This window comes from Dendrobates tinctorius, unplaced genomic scaffold (assembly GCF_039654945.1).
Source record: "Dendrobates tinctorius isolate UK_male_01 unplaced genomic scaffold, ASM3965494v1 ptg000095l, whole genome shotgun sequence".
NCBI classification, from domain to species: Eukaryota; Metazoa; Chordata; class Amphibia; order Anura; family Dendrobatidae; genus Dendrobates; species Dendrobates tinctorius.
Window position 1 is genome coordinate 5,690,273 of NW_027361763.1, and position 23,152 is coordinate 5,713,424.

The 23,152-nt window shown below is 46.0% G+C and overlaps 1 protein-coding gene across 2 annotated transcripts in view; it reads right to left on the minus strand.

Moving 5' to 3' along the window:
• CTNNA2 (catenin alpha 2) overlaps nt 1-23,152 on the minus strand; it is a 918,592-nt gene that overhangs the window by 365,105 nt on the left and 530,335 nt on the right. For both annotated transcript variants that reach the window (XM_073586716.1, XM_073586715.1), the window contains exon 3: nt 22,905-22,997. In XM_073586716.1, the coding sequence (XP_073442817.1) occupies nt 22,905-22,997 (93 nt within the window). The remainder of the gene's footprint in view (nt 1-22,904; nt 22,998-23,152) is intronic.

Below are 23,152 nucleotides of genomic sequence, written 5' to 3' on the forward strand. Positions count from 1 at the left end.
AGACCCAGTAGGTGACCAATGGAAGGCCTAGCACCATAATAGGTATCCATAGAACACTGATAGAACACTGATCCTTAATTTGGCAGTGCACATGGGTCCTACTGGTGAAACCAATTTCATGGAAGTTTGGATTCGTCTTCCACAGTCAAGGCCAAAAGTGTTGATAACTTTGAAATTGCTCCACAAAAGTTGATGCAATCGCTGAATTGTGTGTCTGGAGAACAGAAAGAGGAGAAGAGAATAGAGTTGAGCGACTTTTGGTTTTTTAGGGTCGCGTTTCGTTTCGTGAAACCCGACTTTTCCAAAAGTCGGGTCGAGCAAGATCGTCCGATTATAGGGAAAAGTCGGGGTCGTCCCGAAACACGAAACCCAATGTAAGTCAATGGGGAATAAAAGTCGGCAGTGAGAGGAGGACAGGAAACACACCTACAGTGCCCATTTGAATGCCAAAAGCATCAATTCTTCTTACTTAAGCTTGTCAACCTTAATTAACTTCATAATACAAGTTACTTTGTATTTGTCTTTCTTTCTGAAGAGGCAATTTGCATATTATTTTCCCAGAGGAGCATTGCACGGCGAATAAGTCTCCTTACCTTGACAAGCCACAGCTGGCATGTCACTCTCCGCAAGGAGAAACCTTACTTCTTAGACCCTAGTCCAGAGCCTCTCACCTTGCCAAATCAGATCTCATACTTTGCACTGACGAGAGCCAACAGCTCGAAACACCGTGTCTGCAAATTGAGATTCTGATTTGGCTTGTATCTTAAGTCATACTACAAGACTCGTTAAAGGGTTGATTGTGACTTGTAGGATCGCTACTACCAATAGGTGGTGCTGTAGAGTAAAAGTCCTCTTTCTTTCTGAAGAGGCAATTTGCATATTATTTTCCCAGAGGAGCATTGCACGGCGAATAAGTCTCCTTACCTTGACAAGCCACAGCTGGCATGTCACTCTCCGCAAGGAGAAACCTTACTTCTTAGACCCTAATACAAGTTACGCACTCAAAAATGGGGGTTATTTGGCTAAAGTTGTGGGGGGGGCCGGCTCCAGGTTTTCATGTGCCCTGGGCGAAAGAGCGCCCCTTTAACACATACCAAAACTCATCATGCTCCGATACGGCAGAGAAATAGCGGTATAGTACAATGAAAAATACCTCACTTTTTACATCTCATGACGAGGCCCATCTATTTCTCTATACAGAATCATTGGTCCCATATAATGTTTGAAACAGTATATGATGAGCTCCACATAATGCTACAGTATATGTTGGTCCCCATGGATGAAGCTCCACTGTCTTATGGGCCCAAATAATGCTCCAAACATAATGGGCCCCATTTCTAATGCTCTAGTGTATAATGGGCCCTGTAAATGCTGCTCCAGTGTCTGATGTCCACCTTTGGAATGTTCCAGTGTATGGTGGGCCCCATCTATCATTCTCCAGAGTAACGTGCTCCCCAAAAATTGCTGTCCCAACATTGAAAACAATCAAATAAGTCTCCTCGCTAGGGAATCCCTGTACTAGTCTGGACTCCTCGTCGTCCCCATCTTCCATCTCACTGCACAGTATTTCAACCTTGCAAGTGCTGTGATCCTGGGCAAGCATGGGGGGCCCACTCGTTGGCGACGGCACTGGCACAGGGCCCCTGATAGTACGGTGGTGTGTCTGATGGCGGGTTGGCCGAACCTGCACTTTCATCTGCAGCTTCCTCTTTGTCACCGTGTAAGATGGAACTGTATATGGGAAGGGTAACCTGAGTTTCATCAGGGTCAGATTCAGGCCGTGTAGCGTGCGAGGGGAATGTAGTGGTCTGGGTCAATGCACCAGCAGATTCATCGAGCAGTGGCTGGGCATCAGTGCACTTGTGTCGCCCCCAGGAGTATGGTCGCCACAGTGCCATTACCTTCCTCCTAGGGAGTGTGATGTCATGCTTGGGAGCAACGAAGGATCTCTCTAGCAGGTTAACTGATTGGGCGGCGTTATTCCCACGAGTCATGACCCTCCAAACAGCGTTCATGAAGGCAAATTGTTTGTTTTACGTGGGCAGTATGGTTGCAAAGCTGAACCTTAAAGGAATGTCCAGAAGGGCACCACCAGGAGTGGAGCCTAAGGTTAAATTCGACTCCACCTGGGAAACCTCAACCATGCCAGCTACAGAACAGATGCAAACATTGCAAGCTTAATTCCGTTAACGAACGAGACTCCGTCATGCCCCGCGGTCCGAGTCCGGCTTACTAGAGGGACACGTGAGGCTCTGGAACATGAGATTGGCCAATAACTGGTGTGTCATGCCCTTACTACATGTCTGTGGCTGCATGTGCGCTACACTGAAAAGGCCAGCGTTTGTCGCTTACAGGTGCAGATATCCCGCTGAACAACGTTAGTGATTGGGATCACTGATTACAATTATTACCCGCGAACAATGATTTCCCAGTAAGTGCAGGTCAACTGCAGTTCCGGAATTAGGCCTAACAGTCATTCCTGAAAAAATGAAAAACTTACGTGTGCAAACCACAGGTGCTGTAGCTTGCTTAACAGCTCGCCAGCCGTTCTCACGCCCAGTATGGATTACACGTGATTGCACAAAGGTTAGAAAGGGTACCGTATCCCCAGATAACATGTATGGATAGCATACACATTCAAAATATATGTCTCAGGAGGCAGGCTCAGACGGTGTTAGGCCCAGTATGGATTGCACGTGATTGCACAAAGGTTAGAAAGGGTACCGTATCCCCGGATAACATGTATGGATAGCGTACACATTTAAAATATATGTCTCAGGAGGCAGGCTCAGATGGTGTTAGGCCCAGTATGGATTGCACGTGATTGCACAAAGGTTAGAAAGGGTACCGTATCCCCGGATAACATGTATGGATAGCGTACACATTCAAAATATATGTCTCAGGAGGCAGGCTCAGACGGTGTTAGGCCCAGTATGGATTGCACGTGATTGCACAAAGGTTAGAAAGGGTACCGTATCCCTGGATAACATGTATGGATAGCGTACACATTCAAAATATATGTCTCAGGAGGCAGGCTCAGACGGTGTTAGGCCCAGTATGGATTGCACGTGATTGCACAAAGGTTAGAAAGGGTACCGTATCCCCGGATAACATGTATGGATAGCGTACACATTCAAAATATATGTCTCAGGAGGCAGGCTCAGACGGTGTTAGGCCCAGTATGGATTGCACGTGATTGCACAAAGGTTAGAAAGGGTACCGTATCCCCGGATAACATGTATGGATAGCGTACACATTCAAAATATATGTCTCAGGAGGCAGGCTCAGACGGTGTTAGGCCCAGTATGGATTGCACGTGATTGCACAAAGGTTAGAAAGGGTACCGTATCCCCGGATAACATGTATGGATAGCGTACACATTCAAAATATATGTCTCAGGAGGCATGCTCAGACGGTGTTAGGCCCAGTATGGATTGCACGTGATTGCACAAAGGTTAGAAAGGGTACCGTATCCCCGGATAACATGTATGGATAGCGTACACATTCAAAATATATGTCTCAGGAGGCAGGCTCAGACGGTGTTAGGCCCAGTATGGATTGCACATGATTGCACAAAGGTTAGAAAGGGTACCGTATCCCCGGATAACATGTATGGATAGCGTACACATTCAAAATATATGTCTCAGGAGGCAGGCTCAGACGGTGTTAGGCCCAGTATGGATTGCACGTGATTGCACAAAGGTTAGAAAGGGTACCGTATCCCCGGATAACATGTATGGATAGCGTACACATTCAAAATATATGTCTCAGGAGGCAGGCTCAGACGGTGTTAGGCCCAGTATGGATTGCACATGATTGCACAAAGTTTAGAAAGGGTACCGTATCCCCGGATAACATGTATGGATAGCGTACACATTCAAAATATATGTCTCAGGAGGCAGGCTCAGATGGTGTTAGGCCCAGTATGGATTGAACGTGATTGCACAAAGGTTAGAAAGGGTACCGTATCCCCAGATAACATGTATTGGATAGCGTACACATTCAAAATATATGTCTCAGGAGGCTGGCTCAGACGGTGTTAGGCCCAGTATCGATTGCACGTGATTGCACAAAGGTTAGAAAGGGTACCGTATCCCTGGATAACATGTATGGATAGTGTACACATTCAAAATATATGTCTCAGGAGGCAGGCTCAGACGGTGTTAGGCCCAGTATGGATTGCACGTGATTGCACAAAGGTTAGAAAGGGTACCGTATCCCCGGATAACATGTATGGATAGCGTACACATTCAAAATATATGTCTCAGGAGGCAGGCTCAGACGGTGTCAGGCACAGTATGGATTTGACGGCCCAGATTACACAGCGGAGGAGCAGGGAGAGGTAAAGATTGCAAATGCTGGGGCCCTGCCCAAGCAAGGGGGGCCCACTCATGGGCGTCGGTACTGGCACTGGGCCCCTCATAGTACAGCGGTGTGTCTGACGGCGGGTGTGCACCACCACCGTCAGAGACACTTGATTGCACTATGAGGGACCCTGTGCCAGTGCCCGCACCCAAGAGTCGGCCTACCCACCTGTCCAGGGCAACGGCACTCGCACGGTGTCGTGCGCTAGGTGGTGACCCCGGCCATGGGGGGGGAGGCAGCACAGTTAGGGAGTTTTAGAAAGTGGCATATGTTGATGTTGGACATTCAGCTGATGCAAAAGGTGAAATAGGTCAAGTCCCAGGAAGAGGTGGACCAAAGCAAGCCATTTTTCTGTCACCCTATGTGTCATCAGGGGAAGGTGGGACAAAATCCTTGGAAACCCATGCATGGTTCATTTTAATGAAGGTTAGATCATCCACATTTTGGGTTGACAGACGGGTCCTTTTTTCTGTCAGGATTGATCCAGCTGCACTGAAGACTCTTTCCGATAGCACACTTGCAGCTGGGCAAGCGAGCTCCTGTAAGGCATATTGGGCCAATCCAGGCCAGGTGTCCAGTTTAGCGGCCCAATAGTCAAAGGGGAATGACCTGTGTGGGAGAACATCGATATGGGAGGAAAAGTAGTTTGTAACCTAGGTGACAACTGCTGTCTCCTGTCACTTTCCATCGATGCAGTGTTACCAGTTGTGTGAGCGGTATTTGAAAAATCAGTCCACAACATTGTCATGAAACCCCTGTCTCCAATGCCACTTCTGCTGTGTGCACCACGAACACCTCTGCCAAGCTGCCCCCGGCCCGTACGGCTCGTGTGAGAACCATCACCGCTGCTGTGTGCGGGGAATGCCTCAAGCAACCGATTTACCAGAGTTGCTTGTTTATTAGCCAATATTAGGTCAAGGTTCTCCTGTGGCATGATGTTTTGTAATTTGCCTTTATAGCGTGGATCCAGGATGCTGGCCAACCAGTAGTCGTCATCGTTCATCATTTTGGCAATGCGGGGGTCCCTTTTTAGGTTCCGCAAGGCATAATCTGACATGTGGGCCAATGTTCCCGGTGTCAATGATGCACTGTGAGTGCTGGTTGGAGGAGCACTTTCTGGCAAATCCACATCCCTCCAGTCACGCACAAACCCTGTACCAGACCTTGCCACGCCAACATTTTCACTTGCCCCACGAGATGCATCCTCCTCCCCTAAGTAATCATCCCCATCATCATCCTCCTCCTCCTCTTCTTCCTCCACCTCGTCCAGGAGAGGTCCCTGAGCAGACAATGGCTGAATGTCATCAAGGATTCCCTCCTCCTCTTCCTCCTCATCAACATTGGCTGCAGACGCCTGCTCCTTAAGGTGCGTCAAAGTTTGCATGAGCAGACGCATAAGTGGGATGCTCATGCTTAGGATGGCGTCATCTGCGCTTACCAGCCGTGTGCATTCCTCAAAACACTGAAGGACTTTACAGAGGTCTTTCAGCTTTGACCACTGCACACCTGTCAACTCCATGTCTGCTCTCAAAGTGCCTGGCCGTGTATCCTCCCACAAATGCATTATGGCCTGCCTCTGCTCGCACAGCCGCTCCACCATGTGCAGGGTGGAGTTCCACCTTGTTGCAATGTCGATAATGAGGCGGTGGTTGGGAAGGTGGAGCAATCGCTGCAGCTTCTGCATACGAACGGAGTGTACAGGCGACCGGCGGATGTGCACGCACAGTCTTCGCACCTTCTGGAGCAGGGTTGTTAACTCCGGATAATTTTTGAGGAAGCACTGCACCACCAGGTTCAAGGTGTGAGCCATGCAAGGTATGTGGCTGAGTTTTGAAAGGGCTATGGCTGCCACAAAATTACGGCCGTTATCACTAACTACCTTGCCTGCCTCAAGATGTACACTGCCCAGCCATGACTCAGTTTGTCGCTTCAAGTACTCGGCCAGCACCTCGGCGGTATGTCTGTCGCCCAAACACATCATCTGCAACACAGCCTGCTGACGCTTTCCACTAGCTGCTCGATAGGGGGACACATCGTGTGCGACAGTGGCAGCTGCAGATGGAGTGCTCGTACGACTGCGCTCTGTGGACGAGCTTTCGCTTCTGGAGGAGGAGGAGGAGGAGGGTGGAACGCCTACACTCAACTGTTTCCTATACCGTGGGCTAGGCAGCACTGTCCCACCACCGCTGTCCCCTGTGGACCCTGCATCCACCACATTAACCCAGTGCGCAGTGATGGAAACGTAACGGCCCTGGCCATGCCGACTGGACCATGCATCAGTAGTGAGGTGCACCTTTCCGCTCACTGACTGCTTGAGTGCATGGACAATGCGGTCTTTCACATGATGGTGGAGGGCTGGGATGGCTTTGCGAGAGAAGAAGTGGCGACTGGGTAGGTCATAGCGTGGTACTGCATAGGCCATGAGTTCGCGGAAAGCTGTGCTTTCCACCAACCGAAAGGGCATCATCTCAAACGAGATTAGTTTGGCAATGTGGGCGTTCAAACTCAGTGTACGCGGATGAGAGACTGAGTACTTTCTTGACCTACTCATAGTGTCTGGGAGGGTGAACTGGACTTGAGAGCTGCATATGGTGGAAGTAGAGGTGGACAGGGCGGACTGAGAGAGGGTTGATGATGGTGATGGAGTTGGTGTTCTTTCTGATGGCCTAGAATCAGTCTTTTGTTGATATAACAGTGGGATTCCCTGACTGCTGTGGCCTTGCAACGACACCTCCACATTTGCTGCTGTGCTAACCGGTGGGCTTACAGTGGGGGAAACAATGTAGCGTTGCTGACTACCTTCGTTGTGATCAGTTGCACATGTGGCACTTGAGGTTTGGTGTTGTGTCCACGCTTGCAAGTGCATGCTGGTTAAATGTCTAAGCATGCAATTGGTATTCAAATTTTTCAGATTTTTCCCTCGGCTAAAGGTCTTTGCACACTTCTTACAGATAACCTTGGCCTGATCATGAGGATTTTGGTCAAAAAAGTGCCACACTGCACTCTTCCTACTTTGGCAGACATTTTGCGGCCTAGCACGCTGTGATCTTTTGACCCTCTGGACAAGCTGTCCAGCAACTCTTTTGATGTTTGGAACCTGTCTTTGGAGTGCTCCGGGCCTGCCAGATAACAGCTGTTGCGATGTCGATGTCTGCTGTGGATGCTCCTCATCTGAGCTATTGGAAGCAGCACCCTCTTCCCCCAATGGATGCCAATCTGGGTCAACAACTGGGTCATCCATCACCTCCTCTTCTATGTCATGTGCACCTTCCTCTGTGTCACCGTGTATGGTGGTATAGTGTGCGGGGAGGGGCACCTGAGTCTCATCAGGGTCAGAATCTGGCTCTGTACACTGCGAGGACAATGTAGTGCTCTGAGTGAATGTACCAGCAGAATCATCCATCAGCGGCTGTGCATCAGTGCACTCCATGTCAGATTCATCTTGGCCTGGGTAATTCACCATTTCACTTGATAATCCAGGCATGGTATGTGAAAACAGCTCCATGGAGTAATCAGTAGTATGGCCTGCGTCATCCTTCAATCTTGGTTGGGGTGAAGGACACAAGGAAAGGTGTGGTTCATGAACATGAGCCTCCAATGACGACTCAGTGCTTTTACTTTTTACAACTGAAGAAGAGGAGGCGATAGAGCTGGAGGCTGAGTCAGCAATGTAAGACAAAACTTTTTCCTGATGCTCTGGCTTTAAAAGCGGTTTGCCAACTCCTAGAAAACTAAGCGTTCGAGGCCTTATGTAGCCAGACGATGACGCAGGCTCAACACCTCCTGCATTTGGTCCTATTTTGCTCTTGCCACTACCATCAGATCCACCACCAACACCATCATTACCAGCTGCCAACCCCCGCCCAATTCCACGGCCTCTTCCACCAGCCTTCTTCATTTTTGGTAGAAATGTAGACAAAATCCAACAAACTATATAGTATGTAAAACAAGGTACAAGGTGTCTATAGGACAGGGGAGATTTTGAATTTCTGCACAAACTTTTGGACACTGGACACTTTTGGATTGTGTGAGGCCCAATGAATATCTGAGCGCTATGTGACAGGCTCGATGGCACAGCTGTGACCTAAGTGACTAGAGGATAAGGGAGATTTTGAATCTCTGCACACACTTTTGGACACTGGACACTTTTGGATTGTGTGAGGCCCAATGAATATCTGAGCACTATGAGACAGGCTCGATGGCACAGCTGTGACCTAAGTGACTAGAGGATAAGTGAGATTTTGAATCTCTGCACACACTTTTGGACACTGGACACTTTTGGATTGTGTGAGGCCCACTGATATCTGAGCGCTATGTGACAGGCTCGATGGCACAGCTGTGACCTAAGTGACTAGAGGATAAGTGAGATTTTGAATCTCTGCACACACTTTTGGACACTGGACACTTTTGGATTGTGTGAGGCCCACTGATATCTGAGCGCTATGTGACAGGCTCGATGGCACAGCTGTGACCTAAGTGACTAGAGGATAAGTGAGATTTTGAATCTCTGCACACACTTTTGGACACTGGACACTTTTGGATTGTGTGAGGCCCACTGATATCTGAGCGCTATGTGACAGGCTCGATGGCACAGCTGTGACCTAAGTGACTAGAGGATAAGTGAGATTTTGAATCTCTGCACACACTTTTGGACACTGGACACTTTTGGATTGTGTGAGGCCCACTGATATCTGAGCGCTATGTGACAGGCTCGATGGCACAGCTGTGACCTAAGTGACTAGAGGATAAGTGAGATTTTGAATCTCTGCACACACTTTTGGACACTGGACACTTTTGGATTGTGTGAGGCCCACTGATATCTGAGCGCTATGTGACAGGCTCGATGGCACAGCTGTGACCTAAGTGACTAGAGGATAAGTGAGATTTTGAATCTCTGCACACACTTTTGGACACTGGACACTTTTGGATTGTGTGAGGCCCAATGAATATCTGAGTGCTATGTGACAGGCTTGATGGCACAGCTGTGACCTAAGTGACTAGAGGATAAGGGAGATTTTGATTCTCTGCACACACTTTTGGACACTGGACACTTTTGGATTGTGTGAGGCCCAATGAATATCTGAGCACTATGAGACAGGCTCGATGGCACAGCTGTGACCTAAGTGACTAGAGGATAAGTGAGATTTTGAATCTCTGCACACACTTTTGGACACTGGACACTTTTGGATTGTGTGAGACCCAATGAATATCTGAGCGCTATGTGACAGGCTCGATGGCACAGCTGTGACCTAAGTGACTAGAGGATAAGTGAGATTTTGAATCTCTGCACACACTTTTGGACACTGGACACTTTTGGATTGTGTGAGGCCCACTGATATCTGAGCGCTATGTGACAGGTTCGATGGCACAGCTGTGACCTAAGTGACTAGAGGATAAGTGAGATTTTGAATCTCTGCACACACTTTTGGACACTGGACACTTTTGGATTGTGTGAGGCCCAATGAATATCTGAGCGCTATGTGACACACTCGATGGCACAGCTGTGACCAAAGTGACTAGAGGATAAGGGAGATTGGATTGCTTTTAAAAAAGCAGTTTGTGGAGCAGTGGGTAAACAGCAATGCCAGCCTGTCAGGAAGCCTTAAAAGGCAGCCCAACAACCAACACTACTGATACACCATAATATAGCCTCCCCTTGCACTGCACACACAGTGACTGGTGTGTTGTGCAGGCCAAATTGCTATCAGCAGCAGAAGCAGTTTTTTTTTCTTCTCAGCAGGACAAAAAAAAAAATTGGGCTTGCTTTTAAAAAAGCAGTTTGAGGCCCAATGAATATCTGAGCGCTATGTGACAGGCTCGATGGCGCAGCTGTGACCAAAGTGACTAGAGGATAAGGGAGATTGGATTGCTTTTAAAAAAGCAGTTTGCGGAGCAGTGGGTAAACAGCAATGCCAGCCTGTCAGGAAGCCTTAGAAGGCAGCCCAACAACCAACACCACTGATACACCACTATATAGCCTCCCCTTGCACTGCACACACAGTGACTGGTGTGTTGTGCAGGCCAAATCGCTAGCAGCAGAAGCAGTTTTTCTGTCTTCTTCCCTGCCTAATGCTCTCCCTACAGAATCAGCAGCAACCTCTCCCTATGCTAAGATCGGCAGAAGTAAGATGGCGGTCGGCGTGCACGCCCTTTTATACCCCCTGTGATGCCCACCAAAGCAAGCCAATCACTTGCATGCCCTTCTGAAAGATGGTGGTGACCCGTGCCTATGTCATCAAGTTGCCCACAGTGTCCGTGGATCCTGATTGGCTGAAAAAGAGCGCAAAACAAACTTTTGAAACGCGACTTTGGCGCGTAAGTCGCCGACCTCGTGGCCGACCTCATCCTAGGGTCGGGTTTCGTTTCATGAAACCCGACTTTGCCAAAAGTCGGCGACTTTTGAATTTTTTCGACCCGTTTCGCTCAACTCTAGAAGAGAACTTTCTAAGAACTTGAGAACCAAAATTGTTGAAGTATATCAAGAATCTCAAGGTTACAAGTCCATCTCCAGAGATTTTGATGTTGCTTTGTCCACAGTGAGCAACATAATCAAGATATTTACAACCCATGGAACTGTAGCTAATCTCCCTGGACTTAGACAGCAGAGAAAAATTGATGAAAGTTTGCAACGCACGATAGTCTGGATGGTGGAAAGCAGCTCCAATCAAGTTCTGAAGAAATTCAGTCTGTCCTGCAGACTCAGGGTGCATCAGTGTCAGTGTGAACTATCTATTGTCAAGTGAATGAAATGAAACACTGTGGCAGGAGACCCAGTAGGACCTCTGTTGTGAGTTCATTTTTCCCTTCACCATTGAGGTCTGATGAACTCCCTCCTCTGGTGAAGGAAGGTAGTGAGGCTGATTACCAAACACATGGGCAGCTAGATGATGACTGGGTGGCTGGAATTGAGGACTGGATATAAGGCTGCCGACGCCCTTCTTCCTGGCTGGTGATTTTCCTGCTGGATTCTTGGAGACCAGTCTGATTCCTGCATCTCTAAGCTAAGTTTTTCTGCTCTGCTTTGTACTCTTCAGTTTTGTTTTTGTTTTGCCTTGTTTTTTGGGAGTTCTGCCATCCCCGGCCGGGGGTGAGCTGAACTCCATTTTTGTCTCTGATCTGTTGATATTTTGCTCTGTCTTCAGAATATACCTGAGTGCTGATATAGTCTTTTGAAGCCTAGCGACTTCAGGGCCTGTTTTTCCTATCAGTCGGTTGGCTCATTTTGATAGGGTTTTTGCGGATGGCAGACAGCAGCTTTCCTATCCTGTCCTATGTAGTTAGCTTGGGCCCCATCATTTGCTCAACCTATCTTTCTATCTGTGTTAGTGTTTTCATCTTGCTTCACCGTCATTATATGTTGGGGGCTGCCTATTGCTTTGGGGTCTGCTCTGGGGCAGTTTAGTTTTTCCCCTTTCTGTCTTTAGGCTATATAGTTCTCCGGCTGTGATCGAGGGGTCTAGGGCACCATAGGAACCCCCCACGGCTACTGCTAGTTGTTGTGGATAGGTTCAGGGGTCTGCAATCCGATAGCTGCCAACCTCTCTGGTTTTTCTGGACTTAGCTGGTATATTTGTTTTTTCCTCCTTCGGTGACTCATCATAACAGAATCACTAGCCATACCGCAGATCCTAGGGTACTCAATAGCAGGAGAGAATTGTAAAAAAAAAAAAAAAAAGTGTCAGAATTTTTTTTTTTTGTGTGCATATTTTTTCCTCTATATCTCTGAGGCCATAGGAGGAATTTTTCTCTCAATGGAGATGAAGCAATTGTCTGATCGTGTGGAGCAGCTCGCTGCTGAAGTGCGGGGAATTTCCACCTATCTTGCTCATTCACATGCTGCTGAAACAAAGATTCCTACTCCTGAGGTATTTTTGAGGGATCTGTCTAAATTCTTGAATTTCAAGAATAATTGTAAATTATTTTTTGCCTTGAAGCCTAACTCGTCGGGGAACTCCGCGCAGCAGGTTAAAATTGTCATCTCTTTGCTGCGCGGCGATCCCCAGGATTGGGCGTTTTCTTTGAAACCTGATGATCCTATTCTGAATAATGTGAACGCATTTTTTCAAGCCTTGGGGTTGTTGTATGATGAATCCAAGAGAAAAAGGTCGCACTCTGCGGGATAATGATGAATGTTTATTGACACTGAATTACATGTCACGTCGGAGATGTGAAGGAGAGTGTGTCAAATGGCTGACTACGGCCGTTTCACGCTACTCGAGCGCTTCCACGGACTTGATGGATTTGGATTTTGCTAAACGTTGTGGATTTCCTATGACACCTCTGCGGACTCCTATCCCTTTGAGGGGTATTGATGCTACTCCCTTGGCGAAGAATAAACCTCAGTTTTGGTCCCAGGTGGTAATGCGGGTCGCCCCAGACCATCAAGAAAATTGCAGATTTTTGGTGTTGCATAATTTGCATGATACCATTGTTCTGGGGTTTCCCTGGTTGCAAATTCATAATCCAGTTCTGGATTGGAAATCTTTGTCTGTGGTGAGTTGGGGTTGTCGGTGTGCCCTTGGTGATGCTCCTGTTTTCTCCACCTCTCCCCAGTCGCATGATGTTCCTGACTATTTGGCTGACTTTTATGTTGTATTTAGTGAGAATGAGTCTGCGCCTTTGCCTCCTCATAGGAGTTATGACTGTGCAATTGAGCTGAACCCGGGGTGTAAATTCCCCAAGGGTCGGCTTTTCAATTTATCTGTACCCGAGCACGAGGCTATGCGATCCTATATATTCCGAGACTTTGTGGATAAATTTTTGATTATCTATGTGGATGATATTTTGATCTTCTCCAAGAATTGGGACTCTCATGTGGAACATGTTCGGACTGTGTTCCGGATTTTGAGGGAGAATTCCCTGTATGTCAAGGGATCGAAATGCCTTTTTGGGGTACAGAGGATTTCATTTTTGGGATTTATTTTGTCTCCGTCAACTATTGAAATGGACCCGGCCAAGGTACAGGCCATTTATGATTGGGTTCAGCCCACTTCTTTGAAGGCCCTCCAGAAGTTTTTGGGTTTTGCTAATTTTTATCGGAAATTTATAGCTAATTTTTCTGGTATTGCCAAGCCATTGACGGATTTGACTAGGAAGGGTGCTGATGTGCTGAATTGGTCTCCGGAGGCTGTTTCTTCCTTTCAGGAGCTGAAGCGAAGATTCACTTCTGCTCTGGTTTTGTGGCAACCTGATGTCTCAATCCCGTTTCAGGTGGAGGTGGACGCTTCTGAGATTGGTGCAGGAGCGGTGTTGTCCCAAAAAGATCCTGTGACATCTAAAATTAATCCTTGTGCTTTCTTTTCCCGAAAGTTCTCCCCATCCGAACGTAACTATGATGTGGGGAATCGGGAACTGTTGGCCATGAACTGGGCATTTGAGGAGTGGAGACATTGGTTGGAGGGAGCCAAACACCAAGTCGTGGTCCTTACTGACCACAAGAATTTGATTTACCTGGAGTCGGCCAAGCGATTGAATCCTAGACAGGCTAGGTGGGCCTTGTTTTTCACACGTTTTGATTTTGTGGTCTCTTTTCTTCCGGGCACTAAGAATGTCAAGGTAGACGCCCTCTCTAGGAGTTTCCTTGCTGATTCTCCTGTTGTGACTAAGACATCTTAGGCGAGGGGGTAGTTCTTTCTGCCATCTCGCCCGATTTGAGACGTGCCCTGGAAGAGTTTCAGGAGGACAAACCTGAGCGTTGTCCCAGTGGAAAGTTGTATGTTCCTGACCAGTGGAGGAAGAGAGTGATGTCTGAAGTTCATTGCTCTGCATTGGCTGGTCATCCAGGTATTTTTGGTACTAGAGATCTGGTGAGTCGGTCTTTTTGGTGGCCCGCCTTGTCTCATGATGTCAGGAATTTTGTGCAGTCCTGTGGGACTTGCTCCCGGTCTAAGCCTTGTTCTCGCTCTAGTGGCTAGTTGATGCCTTTGCCGATGCCCAGGAGGCCATGGACCCATATTTCAATGGATTTTATCTCTGATATGCCTGTCTCTCAGAGAATGACTGTTATTTGGGTGCTTTGTGATAGATTCTCTAAGATGGTCCATCTTGTACCACTCCCTAAGTTGCCATCTTCCTCTGAGTTGGTGCCCTTGTTTTTGCAGCAGGTGGTTCGCTTGCACGGGATTCCTGAGAACATTGTATCTGACAGAGGAGTGCAGTTTGTGTCTAGATTTTGGAGGACTTTCTGTTCCAAGCTGCGAATTCAGTTGTCCTTCTCCTCTGCGTTTCACCCTCAGACCAATGGGCAGACGGAGAGAACAAACCAGACTTTGGAGTCGTATTTGAGATGTTTTATTTCTGCCGATCAGGATGATTGGGTTTAATTTTTGCCTTTGGCCGAATTTGCTTTAAATAATAGAGCTAGTTCTGCCACTTTGATGTCACCTTTTTTTTGTAACTTTCACCCTCGATTTTCTTCAGGGTAGGTGGAGCCTTCTGCCTGCCCAGGTGTTGACACTGTGGTGGAGAGAATGCACCAGATCTGGGACCAAGTGGTGGATAAGTTGTCTCTCTCCCAGGAAAAGGCCCAGCGGTTTTCCAACCGGTGTATGACCGTTGGTCCCCAGTTTAAGGTGGGTGATATGGTTTGGTTGTCATCAAAAAATATCGCTATGAAGGTGGCTTCTCCTAAGTTTAAGCCTAGATTTATTGGACCTTACAAGATTTTGGAGATTATTAATCCGGTCTCTTTTCGGTTGGCTCTTCCTGTCACATTTAAAATTCATAATGTGTTTCATAAGTCCTTGTTGAAGAGGTTTGTTGAACCAGTAGTTCCTGTGGTGGCACCTCCTGACCCTATATTGGTTGAAGGTAACATGGAATATGAGGTAGAGAAGATACTGGATTCCCGTCTGGCTAGACGGAGACTCCAGTATTTGGTTAAGTGGAAGGGTTATGGTCAGGAGGATAATTCCTGGGTCTCTGCCTCTGATATTCATGCCGAAAGATTGGTGCGTGCCTTTCATCGGGCTCACCCGGATCGCCCTGGTGGCATGGATGATGGTTCGGTGACCCCTCCTCAAGGGGGAGGTACTGTTGTGAGTTCATTTTTCCCTTCACCATTGAGATCTGATGAACTCCCTCCTCTGGTGAAGGAAGGTAGTGAGGCTGATTACCAAACACATGGGCAGCTAGATGATGACTGGGTGGCTGGAATTGAGGACTGGATATAAGGCTGCCGATGCCCTTCTTCCTGGCTGGTGATTTTCCTGCTGGATTCTTGGAGACCAGTCTGATTCCTGCATCTCTAAGCTAAGTTTTTCTGCTCTGCTTTGTACTCTTCAGTTTTGTTTCTGTTTTGCCTTGTGTTTTGGGAGTTCTGCCATCCCCGGCCAGGCGTGAGCTGAACTCCATTTTTGTCTCTGATCTGTTGATATTTTGCTCTGTCTTCAGAATATACCTGAGTGCTGATATAGTCTTTTGAAGCCTAGCGACTTCAGGGCCTGTTTTTCCTATCAGTCGGTTGGCTCATTTTGATAGGGTTTTTGCGGATGGCAGACAGCAGCTTTCCTATCCTGTCCTATGTAGTTAGCTTGGGCCCCATCATTTGCTCAACCTATCTTTCTATCTATGTTAGTGTTTTCATCTTGCTTCACCCTCATTATATGTTGGGGGCTACCTATTGCTTTGGGGTCTGCTCTGGGGCAGTTTAGTTTTTCCCCTTTCTGTCTTTAGGCTATATAGTCCTCCGGCTGTGATCGAGGGTTCTAGGGCACCGTAGGAACCCCCCACGGCTACTGCTAGTTGTTGTGGATAGGTTCAGGGGTCTGCAATCCGATAGCTGCCAACCTCTCTGGTTTTTCTGGACTTAGCTGGTATTTTGTTTTTTCCTCCTTCGGTGACTCATCATAACAGACATCACTGCTGACAAAGAGACATAACTAGCTAGGCTGAAGTTTGCCAACTGTACGTAAGTAAGCAAAAATCCTTCTGAGAAAGCATCTTGTGAACCAAGGTAGATGCCTTTATGACTGCATGAGATAGTCTGTCTGCAAAAGTGTTTGATAGTGCTCTAAAATGTCCCAAAAACCTTCATCAGCCACTGTCCCTGTGCTAGTTTGACCTGCATCTGTTCCTGCCATGTCTGAGCCTTCTTTCAGACCACCGATTCCTCTTCTTTTTCATCTTCTGGATAGATCTTGAATGTCTCTTTTCTGCTGAGAGTTCCCTGATCAAATAAATCCAAAGGGAACTGGTAGAACCATATATTATGGATTCTTTCAGAAAGATGCAATGTATTTTTAAATATAAAATTTCCTTTTTAACCACCCAACATTTTGAGCCATTACCCAAGCTTCTCGAATCCAGGGAGTTTCCATCTAAAGATTGTATTAACTTGAAAAGGGGTTCACCACAAATGGCATATTGATTCAGAAAGGTCTAGGGCTCCTCCATCCATAATAATACCCTGTGATTGATGGCATCAATCTCTAGTATATTGGCTCGGACCACAGAACAGCTGCCCCCACAGACTATGTGACAGATTCAGTTTATATTCACACCAAAACTCCTCAAAGATAGAGAAGCAGCATGATTATATAGGATGGGACAAATCTCTCTTGTAATTTATGGTTTTATAACAATAGCAAATGTCACGAAGTGAAATTTAAGTGACGGTCCCAGAGCTGCTGTTTGGCAGTGTTAGCCACGCAGCATTATAATGTTGCACACTGACAAATGATGGTGAGCAGTAAGGGACCATTCTAACAGTTCCATCATCGCACATTTCATTTTGAGTCCCCTCCATGGCTATCACACACAATAAATGAACATTTCATTTCCCTGAGTATGGTATTTCTTCAGCACTTATCAACTTAAAATGAGCAGGTGGGTATACTTGGAATGACCGTAAGGCCCTGTGCACACGGTGCTGATTTTGCTGCGGATCCGCAGCGGATTTGCAGCTGCGGATCTGCAGCAGAACTGCAGGTGATGTACAGTACCATTAAAGCCTATGTAAAAAAAAAACCACTGTCCACATGCTGCGTTTTTTTCCGCACGGTTTTTGTGCGGAAAAAAAAAGCAGCATGTGACTTCTTTAGTGCGGTTTTGCTGCAGTTTTCCACCTGCTCCATTCTACAAATCCGCAGGTGGAAAACCGCAGTGGAAAACCGCACAAAAACCGCAGTAAAACCGCGAAAAAACAGGAAGAAATCCGCAGGAAAAATGCATGTCATTTGACCTGCGGATTTAGTAAAATCAGCGCGGAAAAATCCGCGGGAGGATCCGCACTGTGTGCACATGGCCTAAGTTTCATATTATTGAAGCCACAACCATCTCGCCAGCATAGTCCTCATTGACATGGTAGTGGATTTTATCTACTGTATCTGTGTAGATATATTGTTTGTTTTTTTTGCTATTTTACTTATGGGGTAAAGTGATCATGTAGCTGAAACTAATGATTTTTATTCGTTATGTTGCTGTGAAAAATTATGGAAATGATATGTCTAAGTGCCAGATCCTATCCAGTCTGTAGGCTTGGTTCATACAGGTATGGGTTGAAAATTCTTTATCTCATGGCTGTGGTTTGGATGACTTAGCTTTAGAGCCTCCAGAAATCATTCCTTTATCATCTCCCCAGGGTTGTTTTATAATTGGAACCTGCCATAATCCTGTGGCAGAGCTCTCTGGTTGGGCTATCATACAACTATAGAATTATATGGAAAGAATGCTTAGTTCCTACAGCTGCCACTGGAGGCAGTTCACATATTAAAGAGTAGCAGTATACATAGAGTAGCTTGAAAAAGTATTCATACCCTGTGAACTTTTCCACATTTTGCATAATTTTAATTAACATAATTGTCATTCTCAGAAAAGACCCCATTTGTGCTTTTTTTGCTCCTAATTTCTACTGAACTAGGCCAATCAGGAAGATCCTGGGCTAGGAGCAAGAGTTTGCACCTCTAGTGGATGATGGCTGGTCTTATTAGACTGGAAAGGGAACAATATCTATGGCCCTTTCCAGCCTACTAATATAAGATCCAAGCTATCTGTCTTTGCCTTAGCTGGTTATTAAAAATTGGTGAGACCCCCAAGTCACATTTTTCATTTATTCATTAGTATACAATAGCTGCAGCTCTGGAATCAGTTGCCCCTCTCACACATACCAAAGCTTGCAAAATCAACAGACAGCCCTGGCACACCAGCCTGACCAAAGAACTGAGACGGGCTTCCAGGGTTGTTGAGCGGAGATGGAAAAGATCCCACTCCAATGAGGACTTCATAGCATTCAAACAGTCCCAAGCAAAAACTCGCCACAGCTAAACAAACGTACTTCTCATCTCTCCCTGTCTCACAACTATAAACAGCTATTCAACACCTTCAATTCTCTCATCCGTCCCCCAGCACCTCCTCCCTTTCCACTAATCTCAGCTGAAGACTTTGCCTCATTTTTTCAAGCAGAAAATTGAAAACATTAGAGACAATTTTAATCGACAACCCCCAGAGCCCTTCCTCCTAACTGTTCAGCCCTCCTCCTCCAAAACCAACTTCTCCACCATTACAGCAGATCCACTCTACTTTCTAGATCACAGCTCACCACCTGTACACTTGACCTGATCGCATCCCACTTCATCCCTAACCTCACCATAGTCTTCATCCCAACTCTAACCCATCTCTTCAACCTATCACTAACAACTGGTGATTTCCCCTCAAGCTTTAAACATGCCTCAATCACACCTATCCTCAAAAAGCCCTCTCATGATGACCCATCCTCTGTATCTAGCTATCGCCCTATATCACTTCTCCCCTATGCCTCAAAGCTACTGGAACAACACATCCGTCTTGAACTTTCCTCCTACCTCTCTTCTTGCTCCCTCTTTGACTGCTTACAATCTGGCTTCTGGCTGCATTACTCCACTGAAACTGCCCTAACTAAGGTCACAATTATCTATTAAATGCCAAGGCCAAGCGACACTACTCTGTCCTCATCCTCATGGACCTGTCCTCTGCCTTTGACACAGTGGACCATTCATAGAATCATAGAATCATAGAATCGTAGAGTTGGAAGGGACCTCCTGGGCCATCTGGTCCAACCCCCTGCTCAAAGCAGGATTCGCTAAATCATCCCAGTCAGATGTCTGTCCAGCCTCTGTTTGAAGACTTCCATTGAAGGAGAACTCACCACTTCTCGTGGCAGCTTGTTCCACTCATTGATCACTCTAACTGTCAAAAAGTTTTTTCTAATATCTAATCTGTGTCTCCTCCCATTCAGCTTCATCCCATTGCTTCTAGTCTTTCCTTGTGCAAATGAGAATAAAGTTGATCCTTCTACATTCCCTATTACTACAGACCCTCTCATCTCTTGGCATCACAGACTTGGCTCTATCTTGGATGGCATCATACCTAACAGACTGGACATTCAGCGTTTCCCACTCGCACACCACTTCCTCACCACGCCCCTTATCTGTCGGAGATCTGCAAGGTTCAGTCCTAGGGCCCCTGCTCTTCTCCATTTACACCTTCGGCCTGGAACAGCTCATATAATCTCATGGATGTCAGTATCACCTCTATGCTGATGACACACAGATCTACATCTCTGGACCAGATATCACCACCCTACTCATCAGAATCCCACAATGTCTGTCTGCTATTTCATCCTTCTTCTCTGTTAGATTTCTAAAACTTAATATGGACAAATTAGAACTCATGATCTTTCCCCAGCTCACTCGACCCCCTATCGGACCTATCCATTAAAGTAAAAGGCTGCCCACTTTCCCCAGTCCCACAAACTCGCTGCCTCGGGGTTATTCTTGACAATGATGTCTCTTTCAAGCCACATATACAAGCCCTTTCCACTTCCTGCCGACTTCAGCTCAAAAATATTTCACGCATCCGTACATTCCTCAACCAAGAATCTGTAAAAAGCCTACTCAATGCTCTCACCATCTCCTGCCTTGACTACTGCAACCTCCTGCTCTGTAGCCTCCTCTCTAACACTCTCGCACCCCTCCAGTATATTCTATATTCTGCTGCCTGACAAATCCACCTGTCTCCCCTGCTATTCCCTGGCAACTCCCCTCTGTCAATTCCTGCACTGGCTCCCCATTACCCAAAGACTCCAGTTAAAAACACTAGCCGTGACATACAAAGCCATCCACAACCTTTGTCCTCCATACATCTGTTACCTTGTCTCCCGATACTTACCTGCACGCAACCTCCAATCCTCACAAGATCTCCTTCTCTACTCCCCTCTTATCTCCTCTTCCCACAATCGCATACAAAACTTCTCCCGCACATCCCCCCTACTCTGTAGATTGTGAGCCCTCACTGGCAGGATCCTATCTTCTCCTGTACGAGTCGTGATTTGTACTGCTTAAGAATACTGTACTTGTTTTTATTATGTATACCCCTCCTCACATGTAAGGCGCCATGGAATAAATGACACTATAATAATAAATAATAATAATAATAATAATAATAGTATTTTTCATTCATTTACAATTATTAAATAAATTTAAAAAATAGTGTGGGATCCCCTTATTTTTAATAACCAGCTAAGGGAAGTAAAACAGCTGGGGGCTGATATTAATAGACTGGGAAAGCCATGAATATTGGCCCCTTCCCAACCTAATAAGACAGGCCCTCAGCCACCTCAGAAATCGTACATCCATCGTATGTGCAAATTCTGGCGCTTAGCTTCGGCTCTTGTTTTTTCCCAGGCACAGTGGCTGAGTGGCATGAGAATTTCTGTGCCTACTGCTGAGCAGGAGTAAACTATGAGGTCTCAGAACTTTCTCAGAACGTGCTCCATAGGATTCAATGGGCGGCGTTAGACATTTTACTCTTGAATTATTGTCGAAACTTCCTGGATTTATTTTTAATTAATAAATGGGTAAATGAGGGAGTGTGGAGGAATCTTTATTCAAATAAAGTATTTTTTCCTGTGTGTCTGTGTTTTTCTATTTATTTACTTACCGTGGTAGTAATGAGGTTGTCTGATAGATGCAGGCCCATTTCTAACCTCTGTACTTGATGTCAGCGGACACTTCACAGCTGACATCAACTCAAAATATTTCCCGGCTTGCCAACTCAATATCACAAGTGGGAAGAGCCAGGCAAAGCACCTGAATTGGCTACAGACAGCTATTTTTAGGCTTGGGATGGCCAAATATCCATGGACCTTCCCAGCCTGAGAATACCAGATACCAGCTGTCTTTTTTAACTTGGCTGGTTATCAAAAATGAGGCAGACCAAATGTCACTTTTTTAAAACTATTCATTTAAATAATTTTAAAAACAGCGAGAGGGCCTCTCTATTTTTGATGACCACCTGAGATAAAGCCCGCAGCTTTCTGCTTTACTTCTGCTTGTCAAGAATAGGGGGTACACATGTCTTTTTTTTGTTTTCATGGTGCGCTGGTCAATCAGAGCTATGCCAATACTTGTTGGTGCTGTATCCTTTCAGTAAGCTTTAATCGGGCTGCCGATCTCAATTAGTAGCACAGACTTTTGTGAGAGTTCCATGTTTTGAATCCGTACATGAACCCCAAACTTTATAGTACAGGTTCTTTCATTCCTAATGGAGATATCTGTGAACAGCAATTTCCAAGTTTTGTCACCCATTCTCAATGGGATAGGTCTGGACTTTGACTTGGTCATTCACACACATGAATATGCTTTTATTTAAGCCATCCATTGTAGCTTTGACAGGATGTTTTAGGGTTGTCGTCCTCAGGAGGTGAAACTATGCCTGAATCTCAAGTCTTTTGCAGCCACTACCAGGTTTTTTTTCCAGGATTGCCCTATTTTTAGCTCCATCCATCTTCCTATCAACTCTGATCAGATTCCTTTGCAATGCTGAAGAAAAGGATTTACACAGCATGATGCTCCCTCCATCAAGTTTGACTGTCTATGGTGCTTTTAGGGTGATGGCCAGTGTTAGTTTTCCACCACACACTGCGTTTTACATTTAGTCCTAAAAGTTCTACTTTGGTCTCATCTGACCAGAGCACCTTATTCCACATGCTCGCTGTGTTCCCTTCATGGCATGAAATCCCTATAAAATACATTTAAGTTTGTGGGTTGTAATGTGACAAAATGTGGAAAAGTTCACAAGGAAAGAATACTTTTTCAAGGTCCTGTACATGTCTATAGAATATTGTAAGCTGGCCCAGGTGATGGTAGCAGTTTTAAGGTTAATGGTTAGCTCCATGCCTATGATGTGGTGGGTGGTGTTGGTGGGATAATGCAGTTCTGTACCAAAAATAACTTGGTTTTAATTAAAATGTGTGGGACGTGAAGGAAAAAAAAATCTGACCCAAGGAAGTTGCACCTGAAAACATACAGGATTTAAAGAATCTGCCTGTGATATCAGTACCATATGGCACAGGAACCCATCACCGGTTTTGATGGGTCTGAGCCCTAGCTGCATTAGAAGAGTACTGCATACACTATATTATCTGTGTTTAGGTATCTGCTGCCTTGCATAAATTTACATAAGTACAGTAAATTGTGGCTAATAGCTTTACCGTAATGTGTGAATTCAGAATAAATTAATTCATTAATCATAAGATAACTGTTCCTTTCCTTCACTAGACATACCTGTGGGCATAAGCTGTCAATCTGGGTGGCAGCCATGCGCACCAACTTCACCCCATCTTCATTATTAGATATGGAACAGGCGAGGTTTGCAACCTAAAGAAACAAAAAATTCAGAAATTGTTACTAAAGAAAAGTGACATATCATAAGTTGAATCTATGGCACTAATCAAGATGTCAGTCATCGCAAATAGATCCTCAATGAACATATGTACAGGTCTTCACAGAATGCCCATGGTTTATAATCATGT